Source organism: Macrobrachium nipponense, chromosome 8, assembly GCF_015104395.2.
Source record: "Macrobrachium nipponense isolate FS-2020 chromosome 8, ASM1510439v2, whole genome shotgun sequence".
Lineage (NCBI taxonomy): Eukaryota > Metazoa > Arthropoda > Malacostraca > Decapoda > Palaemonidae > Macrobrachium > Macrobrachium nipponense.
Genome location: NC_087203.1, coordinates 69,156,176 through 69,174,796, shown reverse-complemented (window position 1 = coordinate 69,174,796; position 18,621 = coordinate 69,156,176). Strand labels below are relative to the sequence as shown.

Below are 18,621 nucleotides of genomic sequence, written 5' to 3'. Positions count from 1 at the left end.
ACAAAAGAAATAGCTCTACTATTTACTAAGCATCATGGGGGAACAAGTCAGACAGGTTACGAACTTCCTTAGGAAGATCCACATAATACAACGAATGCCATTACATGCGTAGTCCTCTTTCACAAATCATCAAAAAATGCCCATATTATCTTGAGAAAATTTCACCTGGCCATAACAGAGGCCATTACTTGCTAAACAAGTTCAGCAACAAAGAAACGCCATTGCTTGCTAACCAATTCAAAGAACAATAACAGGCCATTGCTTGATCAAGTTTCAAGAAAATTTCACTAGCAGGCCATTGTGATCAGTTCAAGTTTCCACAGAAAACAAGAATCCATTCTTGGTAACAGTTAACACAACAGAGGCCATTCACTGGTATGTTTTCAATAAAACAAAAGGCCATCAATAATAAAATGAAAATGAGGCGATAAATGCTTAGCAAGTTTCAAAAGAACACAACAGAAGTCATTCGCTGTGAAGAAAGTTTCAACGGGTCACACCTGCGGCATTGGTTGCTCACAAGTCTCAACAGGACACAGAACAGACTGGCGTAAACACACAGGGGAAAAACTATGGCAAGAGGTTTGATTGGTCATCGAAGAGGTCGAGAAACATTGCATTTTGCTATCAATGACTTAAAAGGAAAAGCTTTTAAAATCGAAATAAACATAGCATGTACATAAAATACTAAAGTGTAAGAAATTGATGACAACCAAAATGTGTTGTCTTCCGAAAATAAATTGTCAAAAAACGAGGGAGAGATTTAGTAACACGAGAGACAAAGCCAGACTCACCTGAGTATCAAAGACATTTTGAGTGTAACGCCAAACTGGTGGAAGAGGGCCCCAGCCCAGTCTCCTCGGCAATCGTGAGCAACCTGCAAGAGAAGAACAAAAAAAAAATGGTTAGTATCTGCAACTGTCGATACAAACTTTCTAAAAAACGATGAAAAACGTGACTTGTATTTTCGGTAAGATTCCCGAAACTGAAAAGATTATTTAGGCTACAATATTCTGGGATGCCCTTCCACAAAAGGAAAATCATTCGACCCCAATGACTAGGCAGCTAATAGAGACGATGAAGACCACAATCACTTTCACAGTGTTAAACAGTATAAAAATATGTCCATTTCTTTGAGAAACACACCCAGAGATAAAACTTTGAAAGTCTGGGAATGTAAAATGTTTGTAAAAAGTTTTGTACAGAAATGTTGATATTTTTGTCAATATTTTTTACACATTTTAATTTCTAAACAAGTGAAAATGCATCAACATCTATGTAAGCAAGCTTAAACAGCAATGAGAACATTTATAAACGCCCTGTACAACTTGTAAATTTCGTGTCTAAACGCTCAGACATCCACTAGTTCATTTGTAACCTTCCAGGCGAAACTTATGATATATCTTGTTGAGAAAACGTCAAATATTCTAGAGGAAAATGTTCCAACATTCCGTGAAAATGTTTCAAATCCATGAGAAAATGTTTAGACACCGTGTGAAAAGGTCTATAATAGACCTGGCGTGTTCTCCGCCGATCAACTTCGTCACAACAAGGGAAACGGGGAATAAAAATAACGAAAAAATACAGCTGTTGTAACGTTACACGCACATGTAGGACACAACTGCTCAGTTTGCGCAAACAGAAGGTCGTCATGTAGTACATTTCGTAACGCGCATGCGTGGACACCTACCCAATTATACTGAGGTATAAATGTGAGGAGTTGTTTACATGTGTGATGTATATCACGAGTGGCACGTCACGTGATGTTTATGAACAGATGTGGCCTGTGTTTATCTTTTTTATCCTGCGGTACATCACCATCTAAATATTTAAAGTTCTGGTTCTGAGGCAACTTTTGTTGTGGAAGTTTTCTGAACAAAGGTTGCTTCTTGATTAAGTAGTTAAAAGATAAAGGTAGCTATTTTTGTCACATACTCCATACATCGTCAACATAAACTCTTCTTCTTCTTCCAGCTTTTTATTTTCCATTTTTATATGGGTCGCCGTTTCGGATGAGCCGTTTTCCATCTATTTCTATCTTGCGCTTCTGCCTTCATCAATTCCCTTCTCATGTAAATCTCTCTCACACAGTCCTTCCATCTCTTTCTTGGTCTCCCTCTCTTTCTTCTTCCTTGCACCTCCACTCCCATAGTATGTCTCCCAGCGTGGTCCTCATCTCTCCTCAACAGGTGTCCATACCATCTCAGCCTCCCCTCCTGCACTTTTCTTTGATACTTCCACCACCTTAGTTGACCCCCTTATGTAGTCATTTCTGATCCTATCCACTCTTTGTTACCCAGACATCCACCTAAGCATTCTCATTTCTGCCAACATCCATCTTCTTCTGCTCTGCTTTTCTCATGCTTGCTGTTTCCGTACCATACAGCATTGCTGTTCTTACCACCGTCTTTTGAAATTTTGAAACCTTTTAACCTAAGCGGCACTCTTTTGTCACAAAGAACTCCCGAGGCCGCTCTCCAGTTGTTCCAGCCTGCCTGTTACCCGATGTTTTACTTCTTTCTTCCATACTTCCTCCAGCGTTAACAAAAGATCCCAAATACTTAAACTTATCACTCTCCTTATTTGCTCTCCACCAAGCTGAATACTTTCTCTATCTATCCCCCTCAGTGGTGGTACACATATATTCTGTCTTGGATCTACTTATTCTCATTCCTCTGTCCTCCAGTACTTGTCTCCATCTTTCCAATTTCACTTCCAGATCTTCCCTGCTCTCTGCACACAGAACAATATCATCCGCATACAATATGTTCCATGGTACTGTCTCCTTACTTCCTCTATTATAACATCCATCACTATGTTTTAAAGATAAATGGGCTCAGAGCCGACCCCTGGTGTAATCCTACTCTCACCTCAAAACCTTCTGTCTCCCCAACACTGCTCCTCACTCTGGTAAATACATTCCGGTACATCTCTTGTATCAATCGCACATACTTCTCTGGCACCATCTTCTCCCTCAGGCTCCTCCATACCTCTTGTCTCGAGACTCTGTCATAAGCCTTTTCAAGGTCAATGAATACCATATGTAGGTCCCTTTGTCTTTCCCCGAATTTCTCCATTATTTGCCTCAGACAAAATATACCATCTGTTGTTGCCCCTTCCCTTCTAAATCCCTCTGCTCTTTACCTATTTGTACTTCTTCTCTCAGTCTAGCATCTATCATCCTTTCCAGTATCTTCTAAAGTGTGGGACATCAATTTAATGCCCCTATAATTACCACACTCTTGACATCGACCTTTTCCCTTTAAAAAAACAAAATTGGGATCAATATACTCCCACGCCACTCATTTGGTATCTTTTTCCTGTTCAAGGATCTTTATCATAAGATCGTACAGTATATTCCACTCCTTCATCTCCTAATGCTTTCCATGCCTCCACCGGGATCATGTCTGGTCCGGTTGCCTTCCCATTCTTCATCTTCTTCAGTGCATTTAGTACCTCTTGCCTAGAAAACCTCATTACCATGCAATGTTCACTTGCCCATCCTCTCTTATTAGTCTATTATTTTCTTCATTTAACAACTGTTCGAAATATTCTTTCCATCTCTTCACAATGTCTTCCTCCTTTCTAAGCACTCCACCCTCTTGATTCTTTATTTGTTTGATGTGTGTTATATCTTTGGTGCTCTTATTTCTAGCCTTTGATAGCTTCATCATCTTCTTTAATCCTTCCTTTGTCCCAGCTCATTATACACATCATCATACGACTTTGCTTTAGCTTGGGCTACCACCTTTTTCACCACCTTGTTTTTCTCTCTGTACCTATTTCTGTCTTCCACTGACTGTGACTCTTCCCATCTTTTCTTTGCCTCCTTCTTATCTTTTACTACTTTCTCAATGTCTTCATCCCACCACCAACTATCCTTTTCTTCCCATATGATACCAGATGTCTCTCCTAGCAGCTCCTTTCCATGCCTTCTTATTACTGCTGCATTTCGTGCCCACCATTCTTGAACATCTTCAATCCCTATATCAATATCCTCCAAAAACCCTCCTCTTAAACTCTCTCTTCTTATCCCCTTCCTTCTGTAATTCGTACCATTTAAATTTTCCTTATCCCTTTAGCTTTGGTTTTTCTTTCCCTTTTCAACTTCAAGTCCATACATAGCAGCCTGTGTTGGGGGCTACATGGTCGCCTGGAATAACTTTGCGTTCTTCATCGTCAACATAAACACCTTCTAAAAATAAACATACAGCTTTTCTGTGTAACTTCTACGCATACAAATACGCAAGTTTTTATTTGCAGTCACATCACACGTCCATAATGCAGATAGTTCAAAATGGCCTAGCGAATTTACAATACTATGTTAAATCAACTAATATATTTATAACATATCCTTATTGGTGTGGACTTTTTAACAATTCCAAGACATGTTGATGTAACAGGTATATCATACAGGCGATTTAATAGACTTAAAGACCTGAGGCTAGAGATGAATGGAGATTTGTGGAACTGAAAACACTGGAAAGATAATTATGAAAGGTGGAATTTCAGAGGGTCCATTTGTCGCACGGTTATGGAAGCGTTGATGACATAGCAATACCAGAAAAAAAAGGAAAAATGGCTGACCAGTTAAAGCTTAAGCCTCTAGATTCCTAAGACGACAAATGACACGTAAATTTGACCTTTTGAAATTCTGTAGGATATTAGAAAAACTTATTGACCGTAAATTGACGTCAGGTAGCACTGAGAAGACGTCTGGAGAGTATTTGAGGATGGTAAAGCTGTATTTCCAAAATAAAAACGCAAAGAAATTTGACATCTTGAAAATACAATGGGATACATTTGACACACACACACACACACAGAGCGAGAGAGTGTTTGTGATCTGCAAAACACGAAATGCACATTCTGTTTCACGCCTATTACGTCAAACAAACAACAAAAAAAGAAAGAAAGAAAAACAGTACAACGCACATCGACATGAAACATTCCATGTGGGAACGAAAAAAAATTAACAGAGCACACGCAATTGCGCACGCACCAAAAAAGCGTGCAACAGCAGCAAAAAACGTCAAACTATTAAACATGAACGGAGCTCGTTGCACTCGAAATACGGCCCCCCCCCCCCCCACCCCCAACAAAAGATTAAAAAACGCTAGTTGGAAACACCACTCCATCCGCGATGCCAACGAGCGGAGATTTGTTTATTAGAAATAATAACCTCCCCTTCGCATTACGGACACGCAAGCGAGCGCGCATGCAATTGCAAAGGAGGCTCCGATCTAACGGGCGAACGTCGCATGGTCAAGCAGCATCGCTCTAAGGCGGCGGACACGACGGGAATTTAATGAAGTTGAATTGGCGAGTGGCGATAGCGATAGTCATATTGATTTGAGTAATAATTATAGGCGACCGTGCAGTTACGAAGAAAGCCATCACAGAGAAAAATAAGCAACATCATCATCATCATCATCATCAATTAATAATAATAAAATAATAATAATAATAATAATAATAATAATAATAATAATAATATCATTATTATTATTACTATTATTATTATTATCATTATCGTTTGTATTATAAAATATAACAATAATAATTATTATTATTATCGTCATCATCATCATAATCTTTTGTAATAAAATAGTTCCGATTCTTTTGCGTTTGGTTCCGGACGGGACGTAGGATACAAGTCAATTAATTAATAATAATAAGATTGATTATTATTAATTATATTATTATTATTATTATTATCATCATCTTTCCTAATATAAAGGTTCCGATTGTGTTGCTTTGTTCCGACAACGTAGGATAAAGCGAGCGAAACCTGTATCGTGTAATATTTTCGATATTTTCCTAAATCCAGAGTTCCAGAGTCAGTAACCTCTAATGATCCTGATTTCCTTTCTCGCCAGACTTTGAAATTCCTTTCACTTTTAAATTCTTGAAATTTTGTTAGCAAGTATTGCGGAGATTTCTTCTTTTTTCTCCTGAACCATTATGCTTTCTGGATGTCCAGTTAAACTCGGCTTTTTGTAAACATAACAATCATGCAATTATAAAGAAATTGTTCAAACACACTAACGTTAATAGTGTACGTTACACGATGTGTCAATAGAGATATACAAATAATTAGGAAAGCGTTTGCTTTGAAGTTAGCCAGAAATATTAGTTATTAACTCTTGACACAGATGAGCACAAAACAGCATTACGGTAATGTTTATTCATTCAATATGGTCTGGACTTACTACGCATTAATATTGTACATTGAAAAAAAAATAAACAAGATATCCGGTCAGGAAGTCAAGTCAGAGAGAGAGAGAGAGAGAGAGAGAGAGAGAGAGAGAGAGAGAGAGAGAGAGAGAGAGAGAGAGAGAGACTTAATGTCAGGCCTCTGGTGCCGGCTTGATCGATGGCGCCTTGCAGTATATAATTCGTAATTCTCATTTAGTCGTAATAACTTTGATATTAACGTCAGGGTAATTGCAACTCGCAGACATGAACAGAGAGAGGTATTTATGGGAGGTTTACATCGTAGCTACATCAGTCATTCGCAGAGTGATCAATAGCTAAGCTTTACCTTTTCGAAACTAGGTTGGAATTCGGCCTCTTTTCTTTGACCTGTCTTCATGTTTGGTCGAGTTTTATTTGTTTACGCAGTTGTTAAATCGTGGTTTGGTTTAGTTAGTTAGTTTTTACTTCAGTTACGTAGCTGTTTTGAAGAGGCGTTATATTCTTATCATACAATAAGTTCTCAAATCGTTTGTTTTCATTTGTTTCACTGGGAAGTAAGGTTACACAAATATAATAATAATACTAATAATAATAATAATAATAATAATAAATTAATAATAATAATAATAATAATAATAATAATAATAATAATAATAATAATAATGCCCCCTGACCGATAAATGAAATCTCATGAAGTGACAAAAAATAAATAAAAAGAAAATCTAAAAGCAATCTATTTGACGGTATGTCTCTCTTATTTTAATTTCCTCTTTCATGAAAACAGGTGCTGCAGTAACTCAAAAGTGGAGCTCTGGACCTTTCTACTAGTACTATAATGGTTCTGCTGACCTTGAAATTCAGAAGCTCTACCTTTAAAACTTTCGAAGTTAAAGTTAACATACAGCGAGAGGCTTCATGAACGCAACCAATGCGTCAACTCATAATTCATTATTCTGGCATCAACTGAATGAACAGGTCCCAAACGGGACAACCAAAACAATTAAAAATCATCACAACGTATTCACCAGCGTGTTATATCTCAAGGAATGGAATGGGATATAGAGCTAAGGCCGAAGGCCAAGTACTGGGCCCTATGAGGTCATTCAGCGCTGGAAAGGAAATTGAGAGTAGGTAGGGTTTAAATGCGTAACAGGAGGAAAATTCGCAGTTGTACTATGAAATAATTGTTACGAGAGGGTGCATAGCAAGGTGGAATTAAAGGAGGTAGAGTAAACGGATTGAAAGGGGTTGCAACTCGGGGCCGAAGGGACACTGCAAAGAACCTTTGGTAATGCCTACAGTGCATCCCCTGAGGTGCACCGACGGTACTTATCCCCTACGGACCCGGGGCTTATCACCTCATGAATACGTTTCATAACAAAGCTCGACCGAACCACTGCACCTGGTCGCGTGACCGAAAAGACCGGGCGCGACTGAACCACCTCGGATTTTGATCTCTTGTTTGGTCACACTCTTGTGACAAAGTCCTCCGTCTCACACAAAAGTTAGGTGAAAATTCGCCACGGAACTGATGAATCGACACTTCAGGCGTTAACGAGATCTAAGGCGTTCTAATGGGGAATATGAAATGCCCCTAAACGTCCACAAATGAGACTACAACGCTTCAGCACGACTTCTAGACACATCCACACGATCGCTCCATATATGAAAGCGAAGTGGAGTATTCGTATCGCAACAAGAAAAAATGATCACAAAAACTCCAAATCGGACAAAATCCTTTTGAAAAGAGGATGCCACTATCTAAATGAACAGGTCACCCAGAGCAGAGGACAACCAATGTAACACAAAATGAAAGCAAGATTTGAAAACGGAATAAAAATAATCTCATTATACGACCGAGAATGGGAAGGGTTTTAATCTACTCACGAGGGCTACCAAATGCGGCCCGGGACAACAGCTGGCCAACATATCACTTGGCTCGGGTTGGGACGCCCAGAGCGCTCAAGACTTCTGCAGACGCCACTACGTAAGGACCATCTACCACACCCCCAGACGAAAGCGCTGTCCTCTTGCCAAGGGGGAAAGGGGGAAATATGGCGGTGGATATCTTACCAACTGGGCAAACTTGAGAGAGAGAATGATCTCAATAAAGTACTAGAATTTCAATACCAAAATAGATATAAATGGCCAAAGAATTTTCTTATGCACTTACACACACAAAACAAAATGACGCACGGGCACGCACATGCACACCCCAACACAAACACACACACACTATATATATATATATATATATATATATATATATATATATATATATATATATAATATATATATATATATATATATATATATAGTGTGTGTGTGTGTGTGTGTGTGTATACAATGTATTCGAGAGAGAGAGAGTTAGTAAGTTTTACCCTCCTCTAGCACCACTGTCTGTCTCCCATCCCTCCCAAAACGAACATGTGGTTAAAGTAGATCTTGGTTACACTCTTCACGCATGACTGTACCAACTTTGCATCCTACGTTCTGCTCTTAAGAGTAACTTAATTTAACAAGAACAATACCTTTCCTCAAAGCTATTCACTTGCATAAATCGTGGATTAACTCGTAACTTTCCTGCGCATTCCGTCAGTCTTTTTTTTTCAAAGAAATTATATTTCAATTTTAACACAAGTAACACAAATCCCACACTAGGTTAAGTGTGGAATATTTCTCGTAAGATAATGAAGGCGGGAAGCTTTAAATGAAATAAAAAATATATAAATGTACCAGCAAATAAAAAGCAGAGAGACATGACAACACTTGCAACATGGAAAAGGCCGCTCGAGCAAAGTTTGTCAGCGAACAAAGTTCGCCACCGGCGTGACCATGCATGAAACTCGTACCCCGGGAGAGGAAGAGGTAGGTACGGGGTGGGGGTTGTAGTAAGCGAAAGAGGCAGGAGGGGAAGAGAACCAAAAGGATTACGGTAATTACAGTCTATAACAGAAAAGAAAATCAATGACAGAATGTGGAGAGACCTCCGTGACTACGAGGTCACTCTCACGCGAAACGCCTTCCGTCTCCAACAGTTTTTGTCGTTCTCGGGGCCGTAGAAATAGTGGTACCGAATCTCCCCAGGAATCGGTAATATTACTAATGAGGCCTCCCAAAGTCTCTGCGACAAAACCCATCCGATGGGGAGAATGGCCACGCCTCTGTGTGAACATATTCCCTTCGTCAGCAGATTCGCCTCAACTAATACCATTCGGACTGTCGTCGATGAGACACTCAATTAACCGTGGGATTTACTTCGGCATTCAAATGTATTTTGACCCGATACATTAGCTTCTCAGATCATACCGCGTCCTTTTACTAGCTGATTTGAAACTCCTTAGCTACCGTGGAAATGTTTGTGTAAAAGAATTATTCTTTGTTTGTGTAAAAGAATTATTCTTCTTTCTTTATAAACATAAATCTTCCGGAACAAGATAATAGGACATTAACTACTTTCATCTGTGAAGATATTGGTAACAATTTATTTAATACTAGAGCACCTTTATCGCCAGAAATGATGGTCATACACTAGTTCCGAATGTGGTGCCGTCATTCTGTATAAATATGGTAGCTAGGGGGCCCAGTAGTGGAAGAGCCAAGTCTGGACGTTAAGCTCTCTATCCATATCCGTTGTTTATCGTTATTTCAAACATGAAAAATATATTGTGTTTTTAATAAATAGGCAATGTTATAAATTGTTATGATAAATGACTGTTGTCTTTAAAGTCACAACGATACTTGATTCAATACCGCATTGAAAATCTATTTTTGTTGTTAGCTGCAACCAGCCTTTCACAGGAGATGCATTTACTACTCCCCTGTCGTTCACTTACTTCCATCAAATTAGTGTAGGTTTATAAATGCTAAGCTGAATTAAGCTAGTTAAAACTGATGTCTATTTTCCACCAATGATTTTGGGCTGTTGCAAAGTTAACTCCTTGGGTGGCAATACATCACAATGAGGCTCATGGTGAATTTTTTTAAAGGATAAAACAAGACTTTATGTTAGCATATTAATTTAATCTTCTAGTGTTGATACAAGAAGTAAGATTTCTACACTGGGTAAAGCTACTTCGTTTGGCTTGGCTGCCCTAACTTCTCAAGTCAGCTATCAAAAATTTAATATTCCCAATGTCCTCGTCAGGAAAATCAATCAGCCAGGCCGAGCTGAGCACTGGAACGATGAGAAATAGCTCGGTTTTCTTCATCACAGAAAGGCTTCGCTTGTTCCCCATTTGGATTCGAGGCTTTGTAGAGACCACCGTATCTATAATGCTAGTCAGACGAATTCGAGAGGCTATTGTGGCAACTAATAATACAAATATTTCTCCCGGCAATATTAAGATAATACAAGGATATGTTTTGGTGGCATTGCCTTTAAATATTCCTTCCTGCAATACGTTGGAGAATTCTGCAATTACAGACAATTCAGCAAAAATGTACCTCTCATAAAGGCGCAAATTCTCAAAGACCGGGAACTGTGGAAATCAGTAACAAATGGAGGTTCATCCCTGGACGAGTCGGTTGCTACTTGCCTATACCGATCTTATAGCCAGAGTTCGCTCCTAGCTGCAGCCAACACGGAATCAAGAGGAATGTATTTCTGGTGATATAATGTGATTCAGATCCCACAATAAGCTGTAGGTCCCGTTGCTAAGTAACCAACTGGTTTTTTGCAATGCAAATAATCTAAACCTTCGGGCCAGCCCAAGGAGAGCTGTCAATCAGCTCAGTGGTCTGGTTAAACCAAGATATACTTAACTTTTAGAGAAAGAATGAAATAATGGCTGGTCGTGTACACAAAGCAAGTTGATCGCCAAAGAAAACAGGGGCTTAACATCGCAATGTGATCGGAAGGATAAATATAACTTTCGTGTCTAATATTCATAATAAAAGGATTCACAGACTGACAATTGCACGCATGCCATAATAGCAATTTCTTCTTAATCCACACGCTTGCATTCATACGCAAATAAACAGCTATATCAGAGAGAGAGAGAGAGAGAGAGAGAGAGAGAGAGAGAGAGAGAGAGAGAGAGAGAGAGAGAGAGAGAGAGAGAGAGATTCTTTTGTATGGATTCACTCCTTGTTGAGGTTCTTCCGCTCACAATTATTATTGGGTAACCATTTTGATGGACTGCTGATCGCTCATGTCAGCTCTCTCTCTCTCTCTCTCTCTCTCTCTCTCTCTCTCTCTCTCTCTCTCTCTCTCTCTCTCTCTCCCCGAGATGCAACCTACAACAGCCGTCTAAACAACCAAGTACTACGTCATTTCTTTTTGAGAGAGAGAGAGAGAGAGAGAGAGAGAGAGAGAGAGAGAGAGAGAGAGAGAGAGAGAGAGAGAGAGAGAGAGAGCCGATTCTGCCTTATATTATTTCATTTTAAAGTTACACGATAAAAAAGCAAGCAATTTCGCCGCTTTTTCTAGCAACAAGGACATTTTGCAAACAATCCTCCCACCCCCTTCACCCATCCGACTTTTTAAAAGACCCAGAAATTTGCATGAGCCATCGCTCTATCTTCCAAGACCATCGTTTGTTTGTTTGTATCTATTCGTTGGCCAAAGTACTTATTACCTGGAGAGAAATAGTGTCTCTGCCGTCATCATAATTTTTTTTTTTTTTTAAGAAATAAAAATTGCGCTGAGGCTTTTCGGCGCAATCGAGTTTTCTGTACAAAGTATAATGTTGTATGAAACCCTCTGAAGCACAATGATGGCTAACTTTAACCGTAAATAAAATCAAACCTACTGAGACTAGAGGGCTGCAATTTGGTATGTTTGATGATTGGAGGGTGCATGATCAACATACCAATTTTCAGCCCTCTAGCAGTTTTTATAGAAAATTAAAAGCTTATCTGACTGAGCTTGAGAGAAGGGCTTTACAGGGGAGCTCTCCGAAGAGGCCACGCTTTTGCGAAAGTCGTCGGAATCCTTGTGACTGTTCCTAAACACATGAACTTGAACCCCAGTCTTTTTCTTAATAATAATTAAGATCTTGCATTTGGTATCCAACCTGACCACCTTTCAAAAATTTCCATTTTGAAAAAAAAAAAATCAACAAAAAGCACTACTTCGAAATGTCTGATGCTGAGCGGAGATCTTATTTCGTATCAATCTGTATCAATGACCCTGGTGGCCCTGGGTCCACGTGGACCTATGACGCAGAATGGTAGCAGATGACGCACACTACGATAACACTGAAACGATTACGCTAAAGCTTACAGGGAAACACCTTAACGATGTCATTAACATTTAAGGCAGGCCGATGAGGACGACAATAACACCAAAGCCGACGCAAGGAGGGTAGGGGGGGGGTCACCCTCCGAACCGAAGTTTAAACGAGGTAAAGACTATTCTCAAATTAAGAACACCATGTTAGAAATGGCTTTCATCCCCAACCCCCATTCCCACCCACCCAATAAAAAAGAAACACGATCTCATTTTAAAAGAGAGAGAGAGAGAGAGAGAGAGAGAGAGAGAGAGAGAGAGAGAGAGAGAGAGAGAGAATTGAGATAAGCGAATATCTCAAGTCACTGTAGTCAAATTCTTTGACAATTTACATTTAAAATCTAATAAGGGGGTGACGTACGTACATGACTACTTAGGACGAGAGAGAGAGAGGAGAGAGAGAGAGAGAGAGAGAGAGAGAGAGAGAGAGAGAAACACGTGAAATCTTCCGCCCAACTGCACAAAAGGTCAAATGCAAAACGCAAGCGGGAAATTCTTGCATCCTTCCTTCCTTCCCTTTCCTATTACCATCATAATGTGAGGGACCTGGATACAAAGGCCAGGTATTATCAAAAGGTCAAAGTTCTACATGAAGTCCATGGAGCATAGGTACCTCGAGTCTCTCTCTCTCTCTCTCTCTCTCTCTCTCTATAAGCACTTGAAAATTTTCTTTCTTGAGAGTACGCAAAGATACTATATCATGACTTTACTTCTGTGTAAGTTCTTAAAATTACAATCAAGACCACCCTAAGATTTTGGAACAACAATGCTGTATATTCATGACGGTCATCGATAACACTGACATCAACACAATCTAACTCTCTAGATAAATACCTGCGTTTCGTAATTCTGTGGTAATCTTAATAATTCTTAAAATTCTCACTTGATGTAAACATATTAAAATGATATTGTTCATTCTTGAACAATTAATTAACATTAATCTATTCGCTACTATAATGGAAGTAATTTCTTCCCATCCGCACAATTAATCACAAGTTCCCGAAACTCAAAAACAAAAACTGACGATATCACAACAAGGAAATGACGAATTATGCAGCGAACATAGTTTCAAGAAGGAAGTGAGAATCTGTATCACACGAGGGAATTAGCCCTAAGCAGAGAGGCCTTCCCCTACCACAAACCCTAGACGAGAGCCCTCTCCTAGCCCCTATATCACCCCTCCATCCCATCTCCACCCCACCCCCAACACGGGCCAATGCTAGCCCTATCTTCCTTTGTTCTCGGGAACTCCCAGACCTAAATTAAAAGGTCTCTCTCTAACTTAGTAGTCACTAATGGATTTTAATAAGCACGAACTCGTATAATTATGGCCACGCTCAATCTCCCGGATTTGACTCCGAAAGGGGAGATACGACAGCAACAGAGCACAGTACATCCCGGAGAGATAGAAAGGCGGACCAGAACGAGGGGGCAGAAAATAACCGAAAACAGAAATAAAATAAGGCATGGCAGGTGTACGACTCCACGTCACTGGACACAATGAAAAAACTGTACCTTTGCTCGAGGAGTGACCACATGCGCATGATGCACACAAACCTACTTAGAAGGGACGTGAATACATACATTATATATATATATTATATATATATATTTATATATATATATATATATATATATATATATATATATATATATATTCAACATACCTTCATAAACAGGCAAGAGAACTAACTATGCATGGCTGCACCGGTATATATACCGAACACCTTTATATCCCCACCTACACACCACACACAGTGCTTTCACTGACTCATAGCTTACTATATATGACACGACAGTCTCTCTCTCTCTCCTCTCTCTCTTACTCTCTCTCTCTCTCTCTAATCACACACACAAAAGGCTTTCGCCCTCTTCCTGTTCCCCCTTCAAACTTCACGAGAACAATTCACCTGTCCAGCATACAACACAGGTTAATTTCCACGAGGCCTCTGCAAAACAAAAACATAACAGGAAAAAAATCAGCCATAACCAACCCGACTCACGCACAGGCACACAACTTTTCACAGACGCCATCACCTGCAACTCTTTCGGCCTTTGCGTCAAGAATCTACGCCTATTATACGTAAATCAGAATCCAAGCTTGGTCAAAAGCAGGATTCCCATAACTCTTTTCATGGGTTCGACTCCTAGCCAAGGCAGAGGCACTCATTATGCATAATCTCTTTCGGGTGTAAGTTATTCCGAAGGAAAATTGAACTCGATATTAAGAGGTCTTTGTGAATAATAAATTTTCAGTATGAACAGTGACTTTTGCATTAGTGGAAACACACACACACACACGAGCGCACACTTTATACATAATTATACACAAATATATATAAATATTTATACTATATATATACACTATATACATATACATACAACATATTCCGTTGCATAGTAGTATATAAACTTAAAACACCTTCCTCCTAATTCGACCATTACTTAATAAATACATAAAATCGAAAGGCTCGAACACAAGAAAAAAATACAAATATACGACCACTTAAAAGATAAACCGAAAAATTATTAATAAAAAACTGTATTAGATAAAAAAAAAAACGCGTAAACAAAACCAAAGAAAACCTTCTTTATTAGCTTCGGTTGGAATGAAGTCTTGCCACGCACACAGGGGGACTTCGTCTTGACTGACACTCGCCCCCCCCCCCCCCCCCAACTCCCCCCGGCAGCGCCACTGTAGTAAGGCACTGCACCTCGAGGGAAGATTAGGCACAACCAATGGCTCCTAAGAATACGTATACAATCTTATGGTGGAATTAAGTACTATTACGCACTTACTTAATTGTTACCTGGATCAAATAAAGTACACGGTAAAAATGACCAAGATTAGGCAGTTAATTGCTAAACATAATACTTGTAAGATTATTGTAAAACTGGATTACTGTGAGGATAAAGAAATGACCGGACGAGAATAATACTTTGCAGATTATTGTAAAACTGGATTACCGAGAGGATAAAGAAATGACGGGACGAGTCCCTCCATGCCCGCATTTAGTTAAATGTGTAAGAAAATATATTAAAAATTGATATTAAATTAATTTCATAACTATGAGGTGAAAGTAATTAACTAATAATTATCAAAGAGCTAATTTCCACAGATCAAATGAAGGAAGCACTTCCCTCGCTGGTGCTATGGACATACATTACAGGAACGTAAAGTTATTTGATATACCGATGCCCAAGTTTCAACGGTGTAAGTCGTCTTTTAATTCCAGTATTACTTCATCCTGGAGAGAGAGAGAGCAGAACTCACATGTAAATTGTGAGTTAATTCCATCCTCTTCATCCCAGAGAGAGAGACACGATAGGAAGGACGAGAGAGATGAGATGAGAGAGGAGAGAGAGACGAGAGAGAGAAGAGAGAGAGAGAGAGAGAGAGAGAGAGAGAGCAGAACTCACATGTAAATTGTGAGTTAATTCCAGTACCTCTTCATCCCAGAGAGAGAGAGAGAGAAGAAATCATATGTAAATTCTGATTACGGTAATGTGGAGCACGAATAATTCATCCTTTGGTTCTATTTCCTTTTCTTTAAGAACACTAAACATTTGCTTTCTGCGTCATTTACAAAAAGGGAAGTTTGTTCATCACCTCTGAAGCGACCTTTCGCCAGCATAAATAAATAAATTAAAAAAATCCTTCACCTGACCAGAGGCAATAGAATCTGAAAGAGCAGACACAAACATCGAAGGTCACGAATCCACACCCAGAAACCAAGTGTTACGCGGAAGATTATTCTTACAAATTCAGCGTACTATTCCAGTGATTTATGCAATACAAATCCACAAATATACAGTAGACTATGTTACTATGTAAAATACAAAAGGCAAGACTTTCGTGAAAACACTGATGATCGAAAGTCTTTGCTGCTTTTGCATTTTACATTAGTAATATAGCTTACTATATAATTGTGGATTTTTATTAAACGAGACTGAATTTCTTAGCTCTCCAGTGATTTATAACATGATTCTTAATCGATAACTTACGACACATTCAAACTTTGGATTTACAGCCTTCCCTAAAAGCTTATAATTTCTGCTAAGCTTTGAATTAAAACTCTTAAAGGCGACATTTTAATAACTCTCCGTAGTCCGCTGCAATAACTAACAAGTAAAAAAGTTTTCTGTATGACCCGCGACCTGTGAACCTTTCAGCCACGGCCCAGTGGTGGCCTTTCTTATAGCTTTGCCAGACGAACGATTAACGGCTAACTTTAACCCTAAAAAAAATAAAAACTACTGAAGATAGATAGCTGCAATTTAGCAAGCTTGATGATTGGAGGGTGGATGATTAACATACCAATTTGTAGGCCTCTAGCCTCAGTAGTTTTGAAGATCGGAGGGGGGACAGAAAAGGTGCGGACAGACAGACAAACAACCAACTCAATAGTTTCCTTTTACAGAAAACTAAAATGAGAATCTCTCAGGATAATGGAGCCCGGTTCCAGAGAGGTCATTCGTACGCCTGAGATAATATACATTACAGTAAAATCTTAGCACGTGATCCTCTCAAATCCAGCCAGGAATTACCAGTCTGGAATACACAGAGCTGGAAAGAGGAACTATATGCTGTATGCGCAGCCCCTGGAGGTTGAGAAATGGCAAGTGAAAATGAAATTAAAGAAACAGATGACGTCAAAGGATTGCCGATCTCGAAAGACAGAGAGAAGCGCTAGAGGGCGATGTTACTTACGCAGGGCCTCTGAGCGAAAGGAAAACGGAGAGTAAAAATGAAAGTGAATAAAAAGTGACACGAATCACCGATCTGAAAAATATAAAACATGGGAGAATTTAATTATATTCTCTTTGACTTCACAAGGGAAAGAGACAAGGAAAAAAAAGACAAAGTTACATACAAAGGAAAAACCCTTAAGGATCTGCGGGTCTGAATGTGCAATAACAGAGAACTGAACGTCCAAACGAACGGCCTTTGAACGGAAAAAGAAATACGAGGCTGAATAGGAAATAAATACCAAAATACGCTTTCTCGGTTGAGTCGCCGGTTCCGTCCCAATAATTGCAGGTTCCGGCAGAAGAAGGAAAGCAACATTTCTGCGAATTCCCGTTTGAAAAAACCCGCAGCCTGGTCGAAGCCCCACCGTGTCATTTCCACTGCGCCGACGTCACTCGTTCCAACCGAAACGGAGGACACGAGGGACTGAAATGAATCAGGGCGGGTATTATTTATGCGTACTGTCGATCCGTACTTCCACGGTGTGCAACGTTACCTTTTGGGTCACGCAACGTCACCTTGAGGTCCAATTCTATATTATTAGCAGCGTTATGGAAAACAGACCCTGGCTGCAAAACTTGTAAGGGTCTTATGTAGTCTGATCATGAACTCTGATTTCTGTTTGACGTCTAAAAGCACCAGATGGTACTTGGGCTTAATTTCTGAGTTAATTTATGAGAGAGAGAGAGAGAGAGAGAGAGAGCTTTTTTTTTTTTTTTTTTTTTTTTTTTTTTTTGAGAGAGTAGGAGAGAGAGAGAGAGAGAGAGAGAGAGAGAGAGAGACGAGCATTTCGATAAGTTTACAGAAAAACGTGTTACTTCCAGAAGGGTACAATTATACAGAAGCAAGGCGAAATGTGGAAGATGATAACCACATATGAATATTAATTATCCCGAATCAGCAGCATAAGCAAAAAACAATGAAATCAACAGACAGGAGGCAGATAGCCTTAATCGATCAAATAGTTGACTGTTTTTTTGTTCTTACTCTATTTAATATCATCTTGTCGTCACATACGTAGATTATCAGAGGGGCAAATTATATAATCAATGACCACAATATTAATTATCAGTGTCTCAGGGGTGGAGAAGGGGAATCGCCCACGTCACACGTATTTTTTACTTTCCCCTGTGTTCCCAAAATTAAAGACCTCCTTTATAATAAGAAAACGAAATGAGCAATAAACTAACCTTAATTTCTCAATGTTAACCGCAGAACCTGATCTTCACAAAGCTAAATAAAAATCTATATATCATACAGTTGACATAATAAATAATTTTCATTACGGAACTAAAATAGATTTTTGGTTGTTAATTTCCGCTTTCCTTTTCACGCACATATATATATATATATAATAGATATATATATATATATATATATATATATATATATATATATATATATATATAATAAAAGGAGCTCATAAAAACGCCAAAATGTA

At 39.1% G+C, this 18,621-nt stretch overlaps 1 protein-coding gene across 3 annotated transcripts in view; it reads right to left on the bottom strand.

Annotated features, from left to right (window-relative positions):
• Positions 1-18,621, bottom strand: part of LOC135222824 (uncharacterized) — a 273,561-nt gene that overhangs the window by 16,757 nt on the left and 238,183 nt on the right. For all 3 annotated transcript variants that reach the window (XM_064261136.1, XM_064261135.1, XM_064261134.1), the window contains exon 4: positions 795-877. In XM_064261136.1, the coding sequence (XP_064117206.1) occupies positions 795-877 (83 nt within the window). The remainder of the gene's footprint in view (positions 1-794; positions 878-18,621) is intronic.